The sequence below is a fragment of the Pteronotus mesoamericanus genome, unplaced genomic scaffold (assembly GCF_021234165.1).
Source record: "Pteronotus mesoamericanus isolate MK-2021 breed Mesoamerican mustached bat unplaced genomic scaffold, CSHL_Meso_final scaffold_1186, whole genome shotgun sequence".
Classification (NCBI taxonomy): Eukaryota; Metazoa; Chordata; class Mammalia; order Chiroptera; family Mormoopidae; genus Pteronotus; species Pteronotus mesoamericanus.
The window spans coordinates 9,080,225-9,101,122 of record NW_026555302.1 but is presented as its reverse complement, the minus strand read 5'-3'; the positions used below and the strand labels follow the sequence as shown (position 1 = coordinate 9,101,122).

Here is a 20,898-nt window from a genome sequence, read left to right as displayed (position 1 = left end):
AGACAAGCAGACTATTAAGAGGGAGTTGTATATTGGCATTCGACTGTGGAAGGAGTTGAATGTCAAAATTTAAATTATATTCCATAGTCCCGGGAAACGGGCACTGGCTTGGAATTCATCAGAAATCACTGGTGAGCAGAGCGGCAAACGAATAGTCACGGGCTTCTTTAAGAAATTACGCTCGCTGACCGGGTCATGGGATTTTCCAGGCCACTGGCAGTTGGTTTGCTCAGCTCCCAGAGTGGTTTTGGTTCAAGTTCCTAATACCTGAAACCAGGAAATCATGACCCATTGATTTCATCGGAGAGATTTGTTACTGTCATGCCAGCGACCAAAATGATTAATCACTTATTGATTAACACATTGGCTCCCGAGAGGGCGGGCTGCCGGGGTCAAACCACACAGCCGGTCCCCTCCGCAGAGCTCCGGTGGCCCATCCGGTTGGCAGCTAACAAACCTGCAGAGTCAACGGTGCATGTGGGGACAGAAACAGTTTCTGTGCAAGTTCTGCTCTAACAGCAATTTCACGAAGGACCTTGCTTTTCGGAGGGTTCGCTTCTGTCTTTTAGGGGAGTGGGAACACATCCGCGGTCATCAGCCCCGCTCCACCAGGCTCTCCCCATCTGCCTTGTGGTTATCTCCCTCGGAAGGCGCTGGCAGGCCAGCAGTGAAGCAAATGGGGAGGGAGTCAGCCAAAGGATAAATCATGCGGCAAAGTTTAAATGTCCAAGTCAGAGTCTAAGGACTATAGCTGACTTCGCTGGTAGCACAAACCCTCAAAAGCAGCCTGCGGCCAATGCCAAACGTGACTCCGCCTGGCCCAGGAGAGAGAATCAGGAGAGAGCAGGGGAAGGGGAGGCCCCGCAAAACGGCCACGCTGTAAATCTGCACACTTGCTAAGAGTGGGCCGTAGGAGAGCACTGCCGCGGCCAAGTCCAGTCCACCTCCAGGAGCAAACGCAGGAGCAGAGCTAACACCTGGGCCAGGACTGGCTGGCAGGAGGGTTTGGGGGAGGCAGCTGGAAAGGCAGCAGTGATTATGTGAGCTCAGCACGCAGTGTGCGGGCCGTGAAAGGAAGTGAGTTTGGCCCCGCCGCTCACCCCTCCTCCTCCTCTGGAACGCCAGGTGGTAGCTCAGCGCATCCTTTGCCTGCAGACACTCCAGCAGGACTATTTACTTCCTCCACCAGAGGGCACTCCTGTGGAGGGTGATGCATTCCTAGCCACACCGCCAGGTCGAGCACAGTCCCTGGTACCTAGTGGGTACTCGGCAAATGCGGCTCGGGGGGGGGATAAATGGACGAAATAAATGGATGATCAGATCTTAGCTTAGAAATAAAGATGTGTTCCAGCTAAAGCCCGGCGTGAATTAAACCTTTATGAAAAGCCAATAGTTCATGGCCAGAATCCAAGTTCGTCCTCTGCTTGTTCACTTCTAATACGTGCTATGCCCAGGGATGTAGGTAGAAATTTCACAGGGAGTGGAAACAGCCGATGTAATCAGGAGGGTGGTAGATAAAGGAATAATGAAGTAGAGCTGAGAAGGGGGAGGCAGGGAAGGGAGAGATTCCTTCTGAGCAACTTACGACTCGGTGAGGACGGTGTGAATTGGACAGGCGCACAGTGGAGAAGCAGAAGGCTCAGTGGGCCACATGCGCAGTGACAGCCTCTGTGCCGGGGCCTCCCTGCCTTGCCTCCTGTCTTCCTCCTAACAACGGCACAGGCGGGCAATGCGGCCCCGTTTAACTCATGTGGAAACTGGAGGCGCCAAGGGGTTTAGTGAATTACTGGGGTTTGCAGAGCAGGCAAGGAAGGAAGCCAGGACCCAGACAGAATCGGCATGACTGCGAAAGCCACCCTGCTGTCACCGGGCACAGTCCGGGGGACAAATGCTTTTGTTACTGGGAGAGCAAAGGGACGGATACAAACGTTCACCATCTTACACTTTCCTACTGGGAAAGCAAGCTCAGTGGGGAATGGGGACATGGGTCTTGAAGACATACGGAGGCAAGTCCCTAGACAGCCACTCACCTGAATATCTTATCAGAAGGCTGTTCTCCCAAAACCAGGTCAAAGCCTCGCTGAAATATTGTGTAAGGCCAAGGCCTAAAAGGAGAGACATCATTCAGTTAAAGTAGGCTCAGCAAACACTCCCGAACATCCGTCCACTTTGTGCCGGGCACCCAGCTAGATCCTGGAGGCCTGAAGACAACGGGGACCGTCCCGGGTCCCTGTCCTTAGGATTCTCACTAATGTCAGTTTACACAAGAGCTTGAATGCTGGGAGCCAACCAAGGGCAGGATCCATGGAGTAATCACTGACCCACGAGGACACTGAAATTTAATGGACATGGCACGTGGAACTACATATTGAGCAGAACCGTACTAAGGTGGACCTCCTGTCCTCATAATTCACGGCCCTTCAGATGTGGACTGAAGGGAAGCTTCACTTTCCCTCACTTAAGAGAGGGGCAGCATGATTTGTTGGGGAAAGAGAAGCCTCTGAAATCAGACAGTTCAAGTTCAAGTGCTGTTTTGCTGTGCACCAACTGCCTGACTTTTGGCAGATTCTTTGTCTTATTGGGTATAACATCATCACTTGTAAAAACAGGGTTAGTAACAGCTGCCTCACAGACCACTGTGAAGATTAAGCAAAACTTTGAAGCCAAGGTCAAGGCTCACGGGGGTCCTCCACACGTTCTTTTTCAGAATGACATCAAGATTCTGGGTCTTCCGGTTGCAGATGTTTTCAAAAATTTCAATGTCGCAACAGAAATGGTATTTTTTAAAATCATCCTTAACCAGTCTCCCTGGTGAGCATGTAGGTGCTGGATATATCTGAAAGTAATACAACTACCGCTTTCAAATAGGATATATCTTTTCGCTAACCAAGAGCCCAACCCCGCAATTACTCATTCAAGCGAGACTTAGTGAAGCGCGGACTTGTGTTGGGTCCTAGGTGTTCTGCACGCTGGACGAACTGAGCCCTTGCTCTCATGGAACTCGCAGTCCCCACATATGACCCAATTACGCCAACCCAACAGCCCAGTTATGGAGGATTTTACGGTAGACCTGTCTTTAGTTGGCACGGACTACACAAAGGCAGGAGAATAAATCAACATAATTATTGGGGGCTAAACCTAAGACTAGGCGTTAACCAAAGCAGTGGCTGTCAGTGGGGTGTGGGGGTATCACCCAATGGAAGGCGTTTTGGGAAGCTTGTGGCAGCCAGGTGACACAATGGCTGAGAACACCAGTGACATTCAGACGGCAGGTCTGGGAGGGCTGAACGGAGCCGTGCTCTGGGCAGCTCAGCAAACGACAAGTTTCAAACCGTTGTCCTCCAAACTTCCGAGCCCCTGTGTCCTCCAAACTTCCAAGCGTCTTGTCACACAGTTACAAGGGAGAAACCTGCTGGTAATTATCGGAGCTCAGCTGCTAACTCCATTTGCACATAAGCCCAGAGCAGCTTGTTCAATTTCAACATGTGAGGAGTGTTCCGGGTGCAGAGCTACCACATATACTGGGGGAAGTTTATACATCGTTGCTGAGAAATTTTGCCGTTTGTTTATAATTCTGAAGCATGGCCTCCAGGGCCGTCCACGGTCTTTGCTTACCGGCACCGCTCTGCATCAGTCTAGACTGTCCTTGTAGAGATTACATTATGGCGACTCCGCATTGGGTACCAATGTCTCTTAACTATACTTCTCCTTTTTAATATTACCAAGGCATTTACACATTAAAATAGTTATAGCATTACAAATTATTTTCTTGCTAGGCATTATATTTATTTTTTGACCTTTTTTTTTTGTATAGAGCTTTTATTATCTATGAATTTCACTTTAGGATTATGAAAGGGGTTACGATATTTGTTACAAAATCGGGCGCTGGGTGTGACGAGGTTGAGACCCCAAGGTAAGCCAACCAGCGAACCAATGAGCCACTGCTGCGAGGACCCAGCCGCTGCAGAGGGAGGCCATTGGCAGGACATGCAGGAGCGGCCGGGATGAACGCGTTCGCTTTTTATGCTCACTATTTATAAACAGTTTATTCCTGGAATTCAATTTGGAACTATTCTGAGGCCACTAGAATTGGCTCCAAAAAGTACCCAAACACTGTCCTATGAATAACCCTTGCATCAAACAGCTCTCCTCCATGTGTTTTTGAATACTTTGTTCTGTTCACTGAAGGTGAACCCACAGAGTAGGGTTTAAGTCGGGTTCTTTTTTGTTCAACGGTAAGTGGCAGTTTATGAGCTGCTAAAAAAAAAAATGACTTAATTTGAGAAAAAGTCTAGAAATTGTGGTTTGTCCCATATACTCCTAGACACCTAGGAAGAGCAACCAAGAGATAAGACAGACGTGCAATTTTCTCTCTCTTTTGAGAAAAACCACATTTTATTTACTATCAATTTAATGATTTCAAATAACATACATTCTGCCTTTGAGTCATCGCTAGTACTCAAAACTGGTACAGTATAATGTGCAATTAGAGTAAATTCTTGGCATGCTTCCTAGGTAATTTGAAAGTATATTTTGAGGAGCCAAATTTGAGGATGGGCATGATTACAACAAGAGCAATTAATTGCATAGAATAATGTAAACAAACCTATATTCAAGCCATAGATAATGAAATGAGACCAGGGCCACTAAGCACATGCCACCATGTTGCTAGGCAGGTCAGGTCAAAGGGACTTCCTGCTCTGGAGAGGCCGAGATGGCGAGAGCGGTGACCTAAAGGGCAGACGGGCAGCGCAGACCCCCGCCCTGGTCACACTGAGAGGGGGAGGGCGCCGTGGCTGGGACGCGGGGTCCGGAGCCAGCCTGCCTATTTCAAATTCCAGCTCTGCCACCGTCGTGTTGTGACCAAGAGCAAGTCCCTTAATCGCCCGTGTCCCCATGTTCTCATGTATAAACGAGGCTGAGGGCAGTCCTTGTAGTTCTCAACCCCTGCTAAGGCTGCCATGAGGAGAAACTAATTCATAGAGTTAGAGTGTTCTGAACAGCGCCTGCCATTTAGTGTCAAACAAGCATTTGTTAGTAAGTCAATTTGTTAGTTACCTGAGTCAACTATAAATGCTCTAAGAAGGAGAACCCCCGCCCTCCGTTTCCCTAGAGAAAGCGGTGTCTTGCTCTAACTCAGGTTGTTAATGTGTGTGTGTTGGCTGGAGGGAAGGCAATGGGGCGTAAGGGAAGGCCAGGCCCCCCACCCGCGTCCCACCCAGCGATCACGTTGCAGGGCGCTGGTTATACAGGAATGCCATTACATACAGAGAGAGGAAGAAGCGTATCGTGAAGGGGAAGAGAAGTCAGGTGCAGAATTCTCCAGCAAAGGAATAAAACAGAATTCACTCACTTTCTTCCCTCTAGTCCAGAATGATCTGTCAGAGAAATGGGAATTCTTACTTGCTTTATTTAAGCCAATATTGATGAAGGGCCTGTGGTGGGTGGACTGCGGTACCAGACCACAGCAGTTGGTGGACAGAGGGTCTTCTTGCCCTACAGTCTTTCTGAGGAAATGCACGTATGTCCAGGCCAGCAGAAGAGAATGGTCAAAAGGAGAGGGATGGAGCTCTGGGGGAGAAGCTAAGGGGCGGTGACAGCGGCTGCGTCAGAGCGTGCGTCCCGTCAGAGCGTGCGTCCCGGGTGCCGGGAAGGCTGGCTGTTGGCAGTGCACGGCAGGACGCCGGCGGCGCGGCGCGGCGCGCGGGGCGGGGCTCCAAGTGGCCCTACAGGAAAGGGTAGGGACACGTGATGAAGAGCTGGACCGAAAAGCACCAGCAGCCCCCCAGGGCTGAGCTACCGGGGACCGGCAGGAGGGGGGCCTGTGTGGGGCGCTGTGTGTCCCGGACGTGAACGGAGCTGGCCTCCCCAGAGGCCGGGCCCCGCTGTGCCACCTGCACGGGCTTCGCGGGGCTTGCCTTGGGGACGCGGGAGTCGGGGCTCAGGCTCCTTGGAGCTGTCCTCCTCTCCTGGCTCTGTTCCTCACGGACTAGGCTCCCTTTGGTCCCAATGGCTTTTGCACGTCCTGGAGACAGGGCCCCCATGGCTCCAGCTCCTGTCTTCATAGGCGCAGACCCCAGGGGCACACTCCCCCGGCTCACGAGGAAGCCCGACCCTGGGATTCGCGGGTCCAGTGAGCAACCTGGGCCAGTCTTAGCAGAGGGCCAGGCCCCTCTGGTCTTCACGGATGGAGCTGGGGGGCAGGGGAGGTCTAACAAAACAGTAATTTCCACCTGAACTTGGCTCTGCTCCTGGGGACAAAAGAGCGGCCTCTGCCCGAGTGGGCGGCATTACTGAGCCGACTGTGCCATCGGCTTCGTGGGAAGGGCACCCACTGAGGAGCTCAGGGGCGGTGTCGGCCAGATGAACCCTGCACGTGGAAGGAACCCTCCGTCTCCTGACTTCAGCTTCGATGCGTGGACACCAACGTTCTCTGTCCAGCACTGGGCAAGCCAGTCACATCTTGGTTTAGGAAAATCAGTAGAATCAGAACCCAGAAGGAAGTCTGTTTGTTTGTTTATGTCTTCATTCTGACAAGTCAAGACCCCAAAGACTGCCCATGGGCAGCTACAGATGGCAGAAGCCTCACCCGCCAGCGGCCAGCAAAGGAACCAGCTGGGACCTGCCCCCAACGCCCCGCCTCAAGCAGAAACATATAGTCTGCTCCCCGAGGAGCGTCATTGTCATGAAAACGCAGCAGCCAGCAGGACACGCAAGCAAACTGCGTGTGCTCAGGACAATCAGCAATCTTTTCTTTTCTCTCTGTCACCCCCAGTCCCACAGCTTCATGCAGGGTATTTCCTAAGCACTAGCAACCACTGAGATTCCCAGCTTCTCTCCTCAACTCTCGCTCCTCTGCCCTGTGACACAACAGCTGTGCAGGCTTTGCCCTTCAGTCTTGGCGTTGGGCTGGGCGCTGGCCTGACTGGTCACTTGTGTGTTTCTCCCATGAGGTACTCGAGACCCAACTGAGCGATGACACCTGCAGGGCCAGGCTGGCCAAGGGCCTGGACGATCCCGTCACAGATGGCTCTCCTGGTGCGGAAAGCGACCGCTTCTGCTCAAGACCAGAGTCCTTCAAAGGACGTTTTTGAATAACTGCTGGTCCTAGCTTTCCACCTAACCGTGGCACCTGGAAACGAGGTTGGAAGTGGTCGGACAGGCTGCCTTGTGGAGAGCTTAGTGCCGGGGAAGGAGGAGGGGAATAGATGCGGGGTGGATGGGTGGATGGGTGGATGGATGGATAGATAGAAACAAAGTAGTGGGAGGGTAGAGAGGCTACATGTGGGTATGCTTGCAGTGTGTGAACACAGTTCAGTGTAGAGAAAGAATGTTTCGGTGGAAGGCAATGATCAATAAGGCATTCTATGATGAGCTTCTAGGACCTAGGAGCTTCTTCTGAACTTCTATATTCTTCCACCTGTTGCTAAAGAGAGAATTTTACAAATGACCAGGGTTTGTCCGTAGTTCAATGAAAGCCCGCCCTCTTAAGCTTGCTCGCGGCCCACATCAGGCTAAGTGTCTGGTGGAAGTCTGGTTTCCAACGTGTCTGCCCGGCTACTCCGAAGAGCGGGGCCCTCGTGTAGGATTCAGGATTTCACATCCATACATAGTGTGGGCGCTTTGGAGCAAATGCTTTTTTTTCCCTTATCCAGGTAAATGCATTGGCAACAGGGGAGCAGTGACAGAGAGAGAAGCAAGATTTATTTAAAATGCTGCTGGAAAAGGGTCGTGTGTAAGATATACAGGAGAAGTAGAGAGGAAAGTGGTAAAAAATGCTTCCTCCAGAGAGGCGGTTGGCTGAAACGTCCCGTGCCTCGGGCTGCCCGGTGACGAGATGGGATGATAGCGGTCTCTCACTGTCTGCACAGTCAGCGCCGGTTCCGCGAGGGGGCGAGTACTGCAATGACTGACGCCGAGAGTACCTGGTAAACCTGTGGCTTCATCAGAAGCTCAATCATAAGAACGGGGAAGCCCAAAGTTTCTACAGGACGCTTTGGGGCCTGGAGACCTTCGCCCACATTGTCTAGTTGCCTGGAATGTCTCCCTCTCTGATTCACTCAGATGACTTCCACTATTCTCCAAGTCTGGTTTAAAAGTAACTCCCCAAGCAGACCTTCCTTGGCACCCCAAGATTAGGCTGTGCCTCCTTCTTAGATGCTCCTGCACGTGCTCCTTTAATAACCTGCAACTATAATTAACTTATTATATATTTAGTTATAGTTTTCCCCTTCAGATATACAGGGCCCTGTCATTATCATTGCTATATCCTCACTGTCTAGAGTAATAATAGCACACAGCAGGTACTCAGTAAAGAACGAGACGGCATCACAAATGAGGTTGTAAGTCGGACGGATTGGCGTCTGAGTCCTGGACGAGGTTCCCCATTGCAATATGCGACCTCAGGTAGGTCACTTAATTTCTGCCAGCCCTGGTATCCTTATCTATAAAATGTGGCTAAAATAGTACCTAGAGTCGCTAAGCAAACACATATATAACTTAGTACAATGTCTGCCACATAGAATATAAATTCATTATAATTAAAATTTAAGATTCCCCTTGGTGAATAGAAAATGCATTTGTAACATTACATTTTAAAAACAGATCATGATGTTCATGGTCTATTTCACAAACTTGCCTTATCGTAAACATGTAAATTTCACATAAAGAAAAACTGAACATTGATGTGATTGTATTCATTATTTAGTGTCTACTAAGAGCTGAACAAATGTATTTAGATTTTTTAATGAAGAAAAATAACATTTGCTAGTTACCGAGCGAGCAAAGCTAGGAGTGCAGGCCCTGGAGCCGGTGGAGGAGGTGTAAGACCTGGCTCCCTCCCCAGGGACTCTGGGCCCTTGATCAAGGCTATCGATTCCTCACATCGGACTGTTCCACCCACTTCCTCTCCTGCCCCCACCCCCGCCCATTTCAGAGCCTGGCCCACTGTCCTCTCTGGCACTTCTCCATGATTTCTGGTGACTTCGGTAGCCACTAAGACGATCCTTTTAATTCTAAAAACACTCGATGTCTTCATTTTTCTCCTTAAGTGATCCTGTCCTGCCCTGTCACTCCCACGGTCAGAGCCAAGATAACCAAGAGCTGCCATCTCTCCCGTCAAGACGTCAACAACCCTAATGCAGGACCTTCCCGCTCACTCCTCCCGAGGCCACGCCCCTCTTCTGCCTTCCTGAGACTTGACCTTTACGCACGCAGCGCTGTTTTACTGAGACCCTCACCACCTCCTGGACTCTCTCCTCCCTTTACTCAGATTCAGCTCTGTGATCCATTAACATAATTCCCCTTTCAGGGAGCCTCGGCGCTCTCCCTGCCGTCGCTTGATCGTGCTTGTCTGGAACACTCCACGCTGGTCAGACTCAGCCACCCGAGGCTCCGTTTCTGCGTTTGCACAAACGAACGCAGCTGGCAACCGCACCGACTGGGCGCATTTCAAGTCCCCCACCACTGACCTCAAGTGGGCTTGGAACACTACCTAATGATCAAACCACGTTTTCCCGCTCTGCTTACTCTCCCGCCTCTATGTTTCATTTCACACCGTCTTCTTTCCTGTCAAAGCCCCAACACTGCCTCACCCATCCTCCCTTTCGGCTGCTGATCTGGTTCCCACAGGATCCTGGCAACAGAGGCAACTGGCGTGCTTTCCCGGCTGCGCCCACCGACCTTTCCCTCAGGTAACTAGGCATCAACAGCTTGAGCTCCTGCCTAGGCATCAGCAAGGGCTGCCCCCCTGACTTGCCCTGGGACGTCTGTGGGCGTTGGGATATCAGGAAAGGAGCGCTGGGTGGAAGCTACGAACCAGTCTCCCTCTGGTGCCACAACCTCATGCAACTGAGAGCACCCCGGAGCCTCAATTTCTTCATTTTTAGAACAGAAAGCACAAGGGACAGCATATTCCACACAAGCTTCACCGTGCTGAACAAAGTGTACAGAAATAAAGTTCAGATCCTGGATAATCTTCGATTATTCATTTTTCAATCAATTCCTCTTTTGCAGTTACATTCTAAATTTTGTGTATGTGTACGTGTGTGTATAATATAAATGACCTCATTTAAACATAGAACTGTGGGAAACACTGTCTGCCTCTCTGTGGCTCAGTTTTCTCAGCTGTAAAATGGGATAACAACAGCCCACAACTGCACAGGATTTAATTGTTTAATATGTGCAAATAACTTTTAATAATCTTGGATTTAATAAGTTCTGAATAAATGACAGCTATTATTCACACATTATTAGGAATGCTGGTTCTAAATGTTGAAATTCCAGCAGGGTTTCTCCTAAAAAAATTTTAGAAGCATATAAAACTGACTTTTAAATGAAAATAAAAAACTGCTATGTCTCCACCCAACCCCATTTTCTGGATTCAAAGGTTCAGCCTTGTCCCCCAAAATTGGCGATAAAAACAAATACATATGTTATGATGATTGATTTTATGTTTCAACTTGACTGGGCCATGATATTTGGTCAAACATTATTCCAGGTGCTTCTATGTTTGAGTGCGATTCATGTTGGAATGGAGAGACTGAGTGAAGCAGACTATCCTCCCTTAGGCGGGTGGGCTTTGTGCAAGCAGTTGAAGGCCTGAAAGAAACAGGAGGGCAGGCCCTCCCCAGAGTAAGAGAGCGTTCTCCATGCCTAACGGCCTTCTAAGTGAGACCTCGGGTTCCTCTGCCTCTGGACTCAAGATAAAACATGCCTTTTCTTGCCTCTTAAGCCCCCTGGCCTTCAAATTGGAACTGTGTGTCATTGAGTCTCCTGGTTTCAGGCCTCCGGACTCAGACCGAGTCCACACCATCAGCTCTCCGGGGTCTCCAGCTTGCTGACTGCACGTCTTGGGACCTGCCAACCTCCACAACTGTATGAACCAGTTCCTTACGATAATTCTCTTCCTATATGGTCTGCATCCTTTGGGTTCTGTTTCCTTGTAGAATGCTGACTAACACACACATAGACACGTCACAAACACAGGATCCACGCTAAACCTTTGCATCCACACGAAGCACGTCGGAGAATAAAGGATGGAGGGACACGGGCCTCGGCCTCGGGCTTTGGATGCTCTCATCCCACATGTCCAGGGTGGACCACGCACCGGTAGTTCTGAAAAGGTAGGTGGATGATCCTAAAGCACACAAGAGGCTGAGAACCGCCAACCTAACCTGTCCCCACTCATGTGCCCCCCCGCAGTGAATCTTTATGAATGAGTCTCGTTCTCCCTAAGACAGTTGCCATAAAAAGTGACTGCAATCGAGCCTGAGCACTGACTAGACCCACTTTTTAAATTCCCGAATAACCATGAGGGAGAAAGCACACCGAGTTCCTTCCTGTCCCCCTTCTTGATGAATTAAGATCCCCAGATCTCATTACAGTTGTATCAGACGTACATTTGTTTCTTCATACTGCTAGTCATTTTATGTCAGTGGATCAACATTTCCATTAAGAGTATTAACAGATTTGAGGTTTTTATGCATTCACGAATGCATCCATAGGTACAACCGCCCCCATACATATACACATACATGAATGTGCCTGTGCACGTTACACACACACGCACGCACACCCACTGCCACAGCTGCAGCAGTTCCGCTGGGGGCGAGCGGCAGGGGCCAGGCGGCTGACAGGACTCACTACTGCTTGCCTGCTCCCCTTCTCCTAAAGTCCCCGCAGCTGCTGCGGACCCTGAAGGCAACCCTGCAGACCCAGCCACGGAGAGCAGGGTCCCCCGCAGACCACTCCCATCTGGGAAGCACCCCCCAACTCCACCTCCATGGGTGGGCCCTGGAGTCGGACGGATCCCCATGCGAGTCTGAGGGCTGGGCCCCGGCCCCTCGCCAGCGTGTGAGACTGACCGCACAGTTAACCTTTCCGCGCCTTCCTTTTTCTGGTGCTCACAGGACTGAAAGGAGATTAAATGAATGAATAAATACAGTTCCAGTTCAATGACTACAATACACTTGTCATTTTCTAAATGTAACTTCCCCCACTCCTCTGCAGACTCCGAATTGAAACGAGGCTCAGCTGACTTTTACCCTGGGCTAATGCAGTCGAGGTCTCGAGTTCAACCCCCCTGAAAGCTCATTAGTCTCGCTTACTCCTGTCCGTGGGCACAGCCTGCGCCAGGTATCCCTGGACACCCATCCTTGCTCACAAAGGAACAGGATGCCAGCTTGGTAATGGGTCTGTGTGACTCCATCTCCGTACAAGAAAAACAGCTCAGCACCTATTCACTGCTGAGTGGTCTCTCCCCAACCCCGCACAAAGGAGGGTGCACATGAGGGCTCCCCCTCCTCCACCACAGCCACACACACTCCAGCCAGAAGGAAGGACAGCGAGCAGCACTGACGTAAGAGAAGAGAAGAGAGAAGGAGGCAGAGGATGCACAGGAGAAGAGAGCTTCCTACGTTTCTATGATGCAAGGTCAGGGGACTCTGAGAAGGAAAGAGACTAGGGAAACACCACAAAACCCACCAAGGGCTTGTATTCAGAACAGAGTGCCTGCCCTTTCCCCAAAGTCCTGTCCTCTTTACTAATCTGTTTCAGTTCAACATATACTTAGCAAGTTTCACTATTAATTGAACCCCTCGTTCACTTATTCCTGTATTTATTTACTTGAAAAATATTAATTAACCAATCGCCAGGTAAAACACACTTTGTAAACACTGTTGAGGGGCAAGGAAATGATTAATAGGCACCCTCTGCCATCAAGGACTTCATTAATGTAGTGAGTCATTCCTCAAGCAGTTATTATGCACCTCTGATGAGCCAGACGTGGTGGGCTGCTCTGGGACAGAGAGATAAAAGGCTGGGTCCCTGTCACCGATCATGGTCTAATGGGATCAAGGTGACACGTAAACAATCCACAGCATTTTGTTTGTCAGCTTTTATGACAGAGCAAGTGCAAGCCATTATTTATGGGACATTTAAGTGCTTTACATTTATTATTTCCCTTATTCCCATAAAAAAAAAATCCATGAGGTATAGGCATTATATTGTTCCCATGTAATAGGTGAGAAAAGCATTGGTGTTATATTCTTCCCAATTAACAGACGGGGAAAGCAAGGTTACATAGTAGCAGCTAGAGTGTCACGGCCAATGGCTGGCAGGTTCAGGGCTCAGGCCCGCCGCTCCCAAAGGCTGAAGTCCTTGCTCCGACCTTGGCGTATGCCCTCCATGAAGGTGCTGCCAGAGGGCTTGGGGGCACCCCTGAGTGGCACTGGCCTGGGGGGTTGATGAGGCCACACCCACATTCCCAGGCAGCAAGGAGAAGGTAGGATCGCAAAGGTGGAGTTTCAGCTCTGAGCCTCTGCAAGATGTGCAGCAGGTAGCTAGGGAAGCAGGGCGGCGATTCGTTAAAAGAGGAGGAAGCACGGAGATTGACTGGGAGCGAAAACAGAGGCCATGCGGGTAGAAGAGACAGCAATACCCACAAGTCTACTGATCGATCATTTACAATCCTTCCCGCCCCATCCCTGTCTTAGATCACATCACCGAGGCTTGGAGAGGTTAAATTATCAAAAATCCTGTAGAAGATAAATGAGGTAAGACCATTCATTCATCCATTTGTTCAACAAACACACATTCTGCAGCTGGCACGAGCCAAGCGCTGTGTTCTGGGGGTTCAGAGATGAACGAACATAAAGATGGTGAGGTTCTGTTTCACAGAGTTCGTACTAACGGAAACACGATCGCGGTTGGCGTGAGCGCTCTGGAGCGAGGAGGGCGGTCCTTGAGCGTCCGTGGTTGACGGCGGCCTGCCTGAGGGGGCGAGGGGTGGAACTGGACCGTGTCACTCCCCTCCTTTGAAGTCCCGTCCTGGCCCTCAAGCCCCCCACTCCCACCCTTGCCCACCGCACCCACTTTGTCCGTAGCCCCTCTCGCCCGGCCCACTGAGCCCGAGCCACGGGGGCTGGCGGCTCCTGGAAGGGGCTGGGCTCTTTCCTCCCCTGGACCACCCGGGGGCGCCTACTCCCTCCGGGTCTGGCTGGTGCCTTCTCATCTCTCAGGTCCAACTTGCACCAGCCTCCGAGGCCCCCGTTCCCAGACTCCAAGTCGCCTGCTCGTCTCCCCGCGTCAGTCCCTCCTGAGGAGCCCTCCGTTTCCCCTCACTGCACCTGTCACATATTCTGTGACGTGTGGGTTGTTTGTTCCGGTGCCTTCCCTGCCCAGTGCTCATCCTTTGAGGGCAGGAGCCCTGTGGATCCCTTCCACGTAGTATCTGCAAGCCCCAGGACCGCAAACGTGACCTTACTTGGAAATAGGGTCCGTGAAGGTGAACTGGTTTCCAAGAGGTCGTACTGAGTGACATGGGTCTCCACTCCAAGGTGATCCTGTGCAGACACAGGGATGCACGCGAAGGCCAAGCTGACGGGGGCGGCGCCTGGAGTGCCGCCCCTGCCAGGAGCACTGGGGCTCCCGCGAGCTGGGAGGGCAGGCAGAGACACTGCCGAGGGGGCGGGGCCCTGCCAACACCGGGGCTTTGACTTCCGGCCTCCAGGACTGTTCGTGGCACTTTTTATGGCAGCCCCAGGAAACCCACGCACTAGACATCATGTACTCACTTTGGGGGGACTATTTCGGGTATTACGGACCCACGGAGCTCTGGGGCTGAAGAATGCTTTGCAGAAAGGATGGAAGAAACCCAGTTTTGAAGGGTGACTATGAAGAGATTTGATAAAGGCGTGGGGAAGTACAGTCCCCGGGGAGGCACGCCCTGATTTAGTTAGGACTAAATCCCAGGTCTGAGATGGGGCGTGTCCAGGGACAGGTTTCCACACAACCAAGGAGATGCTAACACACAGCCTGGGCCGCGGACTGTCTGCCTGCCTGGCACTGACGCAGACGCCGGGACCACAGGGTGAAAAGAGCTGGCCAGGCCTCTAGAGGCTCTTGGGCCTGTAGGAGAAAGGCAGGGACGCAGGACGGCGAGGCACAGAGGTCTGGAGACCGGCAGGGAAATGCCACAGAGCTGAAGGTGGCTGGGGTGGGATTCGGGAGAGGAAAGGTTTGGCTTTCCAGGGTGGAAAAAGGGGCGGCACAGGGCAGAGGTGACATTGGGACAGGGGAAGTTAGATGATGACAAGAGGGGGCGTCCCAGTCCAGGAAGGGGGGAGCGCCTGGGAATGTGTGAGAATGTGGCTTGTTTAGAGGAGAGGGTTCCACGTGGCAGGCACACCGTCACCCTGGGTGGGAAAGCCTGGGATGCGGCCGCCGCGGCGGACAGGCAGCAGGTCGGCGAGGAGCAAGCATGGCTGGCTGAGGCGCCGGGCCGCCCGCGCGTCCTGGGGGTCCCCCAGAGAACTCTGCACTGTCCCCGGCATTGCCCCCTGAGCTCCCTTCCCTGCCTCACAGAGACAGACTCCTGCTGAAATCATCACAACTCTCAACATTTCCCTGTTATTTTTCACGTAAAAGACAGATACAAAAAAGCAATCCTGTGCCTCCCTCTTGTTAGACTGGCACGCAGTAGATTTCAATCCCCTTTACTTATTTATGGACCTATTTTTCCCAAGTGCTTCTTTTCCCGGGTGTATTTGTAAACACCATTTTTATTCTTCTTAATCCCTTTGGCAGTGTTAACTCATTCTGCACTCGCCGCCCTCATCTTTTCCATGGAAAACGTTCCCAGGCACAAGTTAAAACTCGCAGATTTTTGTTGCTGTTGTTCTTCTCTCCTAATGCTTTTTCCAGTTTGGGGTTTGGGGCTGCTTCCTTACACAGGCCATTTCTTGCTGAAGACAACTCTCTCTTCAACTCAAGACGTGGTCTCTGCTGTTTTGAGCTCAGGGCTCCAGCGCTGCAGAGGCCTGCCTCGCGCGCTCTCTCTTGCCTGGAAAGCACCCGCTCTGACCTTGGACTTGGGCACAGTGGTCCGGCAGCCTGGGGGCTCTGCACTAACAAAAGCTCTCAGCTGCCCGCGGCTGCTCCTCCCGCCCCTCCCACCCGCATCCGATCCACTCGTACAAATGACAGCTGCTCATCCTGCCACAGTTGGATGGTGCCGCTGTTGAAAGTTCCAGCCGCGGCCTAATCCGTTCTGTCAAGCCGGCGGCAAGTGGGGTCTTCAGGAAGCCCAGTGATTGTGACAGCCCAGCCAGAGGCAGGCTAGAGAAAGGCGGCTCTAGCCTGCCTCTGGCTGGGCCGCCGCCGCTGCCCGTCCTCCGCAGCTTATTGATATGGTGAAAGCAGCGCCGTGTCTTCGTGGGCCTTTTAGCATCCTCCAAGACGGGGCCTTTATTCTCCCTCGCCACGGCCGGGGCAGCCGCCGGGAACAAAGGCCGGGGCTCAGTAATTGTTCAGTACAGACAGCAAGGAGAATGGAGAGCTGGAAAGGCCCTTCCGCAGCGCGTGGCCCTGCATCCCCTCTCGCCCTGTTCTGCGCGATGGGGGATGGTAAGCACCGGTCTGGGAAGAAGGGAGTGGAAGGACTCTGCCGCCATGAGAACCATCCAGAAGTGAAAATCGTCGCTGCCTTGTGGGGAGTGAGGTCGCCATCATGCTGCAAGCTGAGAGGACGGCACGGTAGGAATGGCTGCTGATGGGGTTGCAGCCCCCGGGGCCGACCGCGCTCCGGAGACTAAACCGCAGGGCTGAGAGTCCACAGCCCCCGCTGCCAAGCCACCACCCTATGTCCACGGGGCTGTGACAAGCCGTGGCTCCCGAGCTTCCGACATTTCAGAGGGCAGGACACAGGCAGCCTAGAGCAAAGCACCGTATTCTGAGATGTTGCTAAGTATTTGACATATTTGAGTTAAAACCTGCTTCCTTCTAATTTGTACCTATTAGTGGTGGGTCTACCTTCCCAGGACAAAACAGACCAAGTCTGATTTTCTTGCCACAGTTATTACGGCATCCCCCCACCACCTCTTCTCCAGACTGGACCCCCCAGGCGCTCTATCCAGTCCTGCCGCAGGGCCGACAGCCTCTGGTCCCTTTTGCCTGGACACTGTTCCGTTTGTCGCTGCGCTGCCCAGACCTAAACCTTGAACTCTAGAGCCGACCAGGCCAATGAACCGTAGAGCAAGATGCACACAGGCTCCGCCCCCCCCCATCATCCCTTTCCTGGACACCTCAGACATGGTTTGGTGAAGAGCCCTCAAGTTCCCCGTGAGTTTGGCATCCCACGGCTGGTCCGTGCGGGGGTCTAAGGCCCTATCGATCCCATGCCTCAATCTGGGACACCTCTGAAGGGTTGTCCCTGCTCCAGGATTCCCATGGAACTGCCCTTGGCCTCCAGGGTCACTGCCTGGCAGGCGAGCATCGCCCCTCACACTGCTGCCCCCCTGGAAGAACGTTTTCCACTCCACCCCCGCCTGCAAATCCTGCCTTCCAGTGTGCGCCCAGGGGAGCGGGGCCGCCCCAGGGCCCCGCGCACCTCACCCCGCACATGGGCTCACGGCCAGCTTCCAGGCAGTGGTGAGAAGTGACTTCGTGCCCTCGCCTTCGCGGGTTCTCATCATCTGCTTCAAACCCAGGGTCTCTGAACGCCTGTCTGGCCTGGAGAAATCACCTGTTCTGTATGTACCAAAGATCCTCTCCATTTTTCCCCTCCTGGGGGCAAAACAAGGCCCAGGTAAGGAACAAAGCATTTTCTTAGAGCGAGGAAATCGCAGAGGAAGAGGCAGGGCCCACGCTCCCTTAACCGGCAGAATCCTGCCTCCTGCCCACTGCTCTGGGCACGCCCCCTCCAGCGCGGTTCCATCCCGGCCCCGGCTCCGATGGCTTCTGCCCCGGCGCCTCAGCCACCCTTCCCCTGCACCCAGTCCTCAAGATCACTGCAGCTTCTGCTTCTGCTGGGTGTCCTCTGCCCTCAACAGTCACCGTGCCCCTCGTACACTGTGGCAGTGAGGGGAGCCGGTGGTGGGCCCAGTGGATTCAAAGGCCCCAGGGACAAGCTCCTGCCTCCGCTATTCCCTCTGCTGCTTGTTGCCACCTGGGAGCAACCTGGGGCCTGTCCAGGCCCAAGGAGACAGCCCATGGGCCTTGGTTCCCGCCGGGGGTACCTCATGCCTCTGCCCGAAGCCCCAGGAGCCCAAAAGCCCCTCTCTGTGGGTAGGTGGTGGCCCTCTGACCTGTGCCCCTGGGGTACAGCCATTCGACCCTTGCCCTCCAACAGCCAGCTCGCTCGCTCTCAAACCATAATCTCCCTCACAGGCACGCACGCCCTTTTTCTTTTCCTCCAGGCCGTCTTCTGGACAAAAGGATCTGCCCTGCCCAAGAAGAATAGGACTTTCTCTTCCCCTTGCAGAGCCGGCCAACCCCAGCCTTCACTTTGACACCCAGAGGAGCTCAGCAGGCCTGTGAGCAGGGAAGGGGGGTGACAGGTTCCCAGAGGGGGCAGCTGAGACGTGCCCCCCCACCAGCGCCACCCCTGAAGCTGACGCTGAAACCTGCTCTTCTGTGCCTCAAGAGGGGTCGTCTCTCGTTTTGTGAGCGCTCTCCCGCTACCTGCATTTCCCAGACTCACCTCCCACCCACCTGTCTCCACAACATTTGCACACGCTCTGGGCAGAATAACCCGGGGCGGGGGGGGGGGGGGGGCAACACAACACACGCATGCGCGCACGACTGCTGCTGGGTCCAAAGAGGGCAGAGAGTCAAAGACGGTGCCAAACCACAGGAAAGGGCTGTGACCTCTTCATAAAGATGAATATGAAATCACTGCTGGAATAACGTGGTAGAGTGATAAAGAACGCTCCCGTCACGAAAGGCGCCCCGTCCAGCCTGACGGTCCACGGGTGCCCGTATCACGCCTGACCTCTGCACGTTCCTGTGCGGGCGCGTGTGGGTGGGGCAGGGGGGGGGGCGGCTGGGGGTAGCACCTGTAAGCGGTGCAGAGGTACCAGGAAAGGGTCCCGGCTGCCTGTGGTCAGGGGGAAGTAACAATGGTTTGGAAGCGGGAGGAGGAGGTAGCTCCAAATGCCTATTTTCTAACCACTCTGCGTCCACTATGCCACAAGGACGCACCACTTCTTTTTCTCATGTCCCTCAGGATAGTCTCACGGTGAGGCACGTGGGTCAGGAGCCAGGCTACCTAAGTTCACAACCTGGCCCCGGCGCTTGCCCGCTGGACGACCTTGAGTAACTCACGACACCTGCGGGTTGTATTTCCTCATATGTAAAGAAATGACAGTAACTGCAGTCGCCTTAGGGAATCCTAATGATAAAAGGGGACCCACCTCAAGGGCTGTTGGAAAGATTAAAAGAATGAATCAGTGCGAAGTGCTAACAGTGGCAGGTACATGCTAAGCGCGACATGTGTCTGCTGTTATTATTACCATCAACCTTACCTGCCACAGCTGCCTCCTAAGTCACCCCCTGCACTGTTGGCCTCACCACGGCCCCCCTCGCCTGATGCGCCACTGTCTGGGGACACGCGACTGTCACAGCTGGGGGGTGAGGCCCTACCTGTAAGCACTGGGTGGAGATGAGAGTCAATGGTCAACATTCCCCAACACACAGGACAGCCGCCGTAACAAGGAATCGTCTGGCCCACAGGGTCGCTCGCGCTTGGTCGGGAAACCCTGACCTAATGCGGAAGTCATCGAATCTTTTCTGTGAAGGGCCCGGCAACCAGTATTTCCGGCTTTGCAGCCATACGGTCTCTGCTACAACTTCTCAACTCTGCCTCTGAAGCAGGAAAGCAGCCGTGGACAATACGCAAACAAGTGAGTATGACTGTGTTCCAATAAAACTTTATTCACAAAAACAGGCGGCGGCGGGCCGGCTGTGGCTGGAGGGCGGTAGTTTGCTGATCCCTGAGCTAATGCCTCCTGTGCCTCCCCCCCCGCCCGCCATCCCCCCCCAGTCCCGCCCATAATATACCCTGTAGCCTCCCATGCCCTGTAAGGCAAATTCCTTGTGTGCGATTCAAAGCCTTCTGACCGCGGCCTCCCTTTCAGCCCTTGCTCTGTGCCTCTCCTGTCGGCCCCACGGCCCCACAACACCCCCTATGCCCCGCACGGGCCACGTGCCTCCCCTGCTCGCCCACAGTAACTCCCCCATCATGCACTTCCTCTGCTTCCCAAGCTCCCTCCTCCTCTCCCTCCCTCCCTCTCGACCGCTGTGCCTGGGGCAGTGAGAGCAGTTAGGGAGACGTTAGGAATTGTCAGAGGTAATGGGCTGCTCTGGAAAAAGACAGCGGCTTTGGGAATAGGGAGGAGCAGCTGGACTTGAGAGACATTTCTGAGAAACAAACAGGATTTGGTGACGAACAGGGTGTACGTGAATGAGAACACGGAGAAGGAAGCTGGCGGGGGGATTATGGAGAATGACCCCCAAGTTCCCCATCTGGGAGACTGGGTGATCATCAATGCTATTTATAAAGACCAAGAATTGTGGGAATTAGAGCCGATATCAGGTGCGGAGTGGGTTTCATGGTCAAGTCTGGACAAGTTAATTTGTAGGAAATCTATGAACAAATATCCAGAAGGCAATTGGAACTAGAGGCCTGAAACCAAGAAAAGAGATTTGGGCTGGAGAAATGGATTTGGAAAACACAAGCATATGGGTCACATTTGAGACTGTGGAAGAGAAAAGATCGCCCGGGGAAACAGCCAGCCTAGTGACAGAAGCGGGCCAGGCCCTGCCAAAGCCCCCAGGAGGAGGTGGGGGTGGCTGGCGGAGGGCGTGCCACTGGGGGACAGCTTCCCTTTCTGATGCTGGAAGGGCTGGCAGGGGTGGTTTTAATGCAGGGAACCCTGAGGGTCAAGGTCTCACTTCAGGCTATTTGGAAATTAGCAGACATGGGGAAAGACCCTCTCTTCTCCCTAGGTATAGTAACAAGGCAATTTCCAAAGTAATTTCTGCCTCTTTCGAAAGAACTTGGCCCTGGGTATATGCCCACATTCTATCCAAACCTAAGTGTTGTTCAGCGCTTCCGGCTGA

The 20,898-nt window shown here is 53.0% G+C and overlaps 1 protein-coding gene across 2 annotated transcripts in view; it reads right to left on the bottom strand.

Annotated features, from left to right (window-relative positions):
• The window catches only part of ASTN1 (astrotactin 1), a 267,008-nt gene that overhangs the window by 83,040 nt on the left and 163,070 nt on the right, over positions 1 to 20,898 (bottom strand). For both annotated transcript variants that reach the window (XM_054587723.1, XM_054587724.1), the window contains exon 9: positions 2,031 to 2,105. In XM_054587723.1, the coding sequence (XP_054443698.1) occupies positions 2,031 to 2,105 (75 nt within the window). The remainder of the gene's footprint in view (positions 1 to 2,030; positions 2,106 to 20,898) is intronic.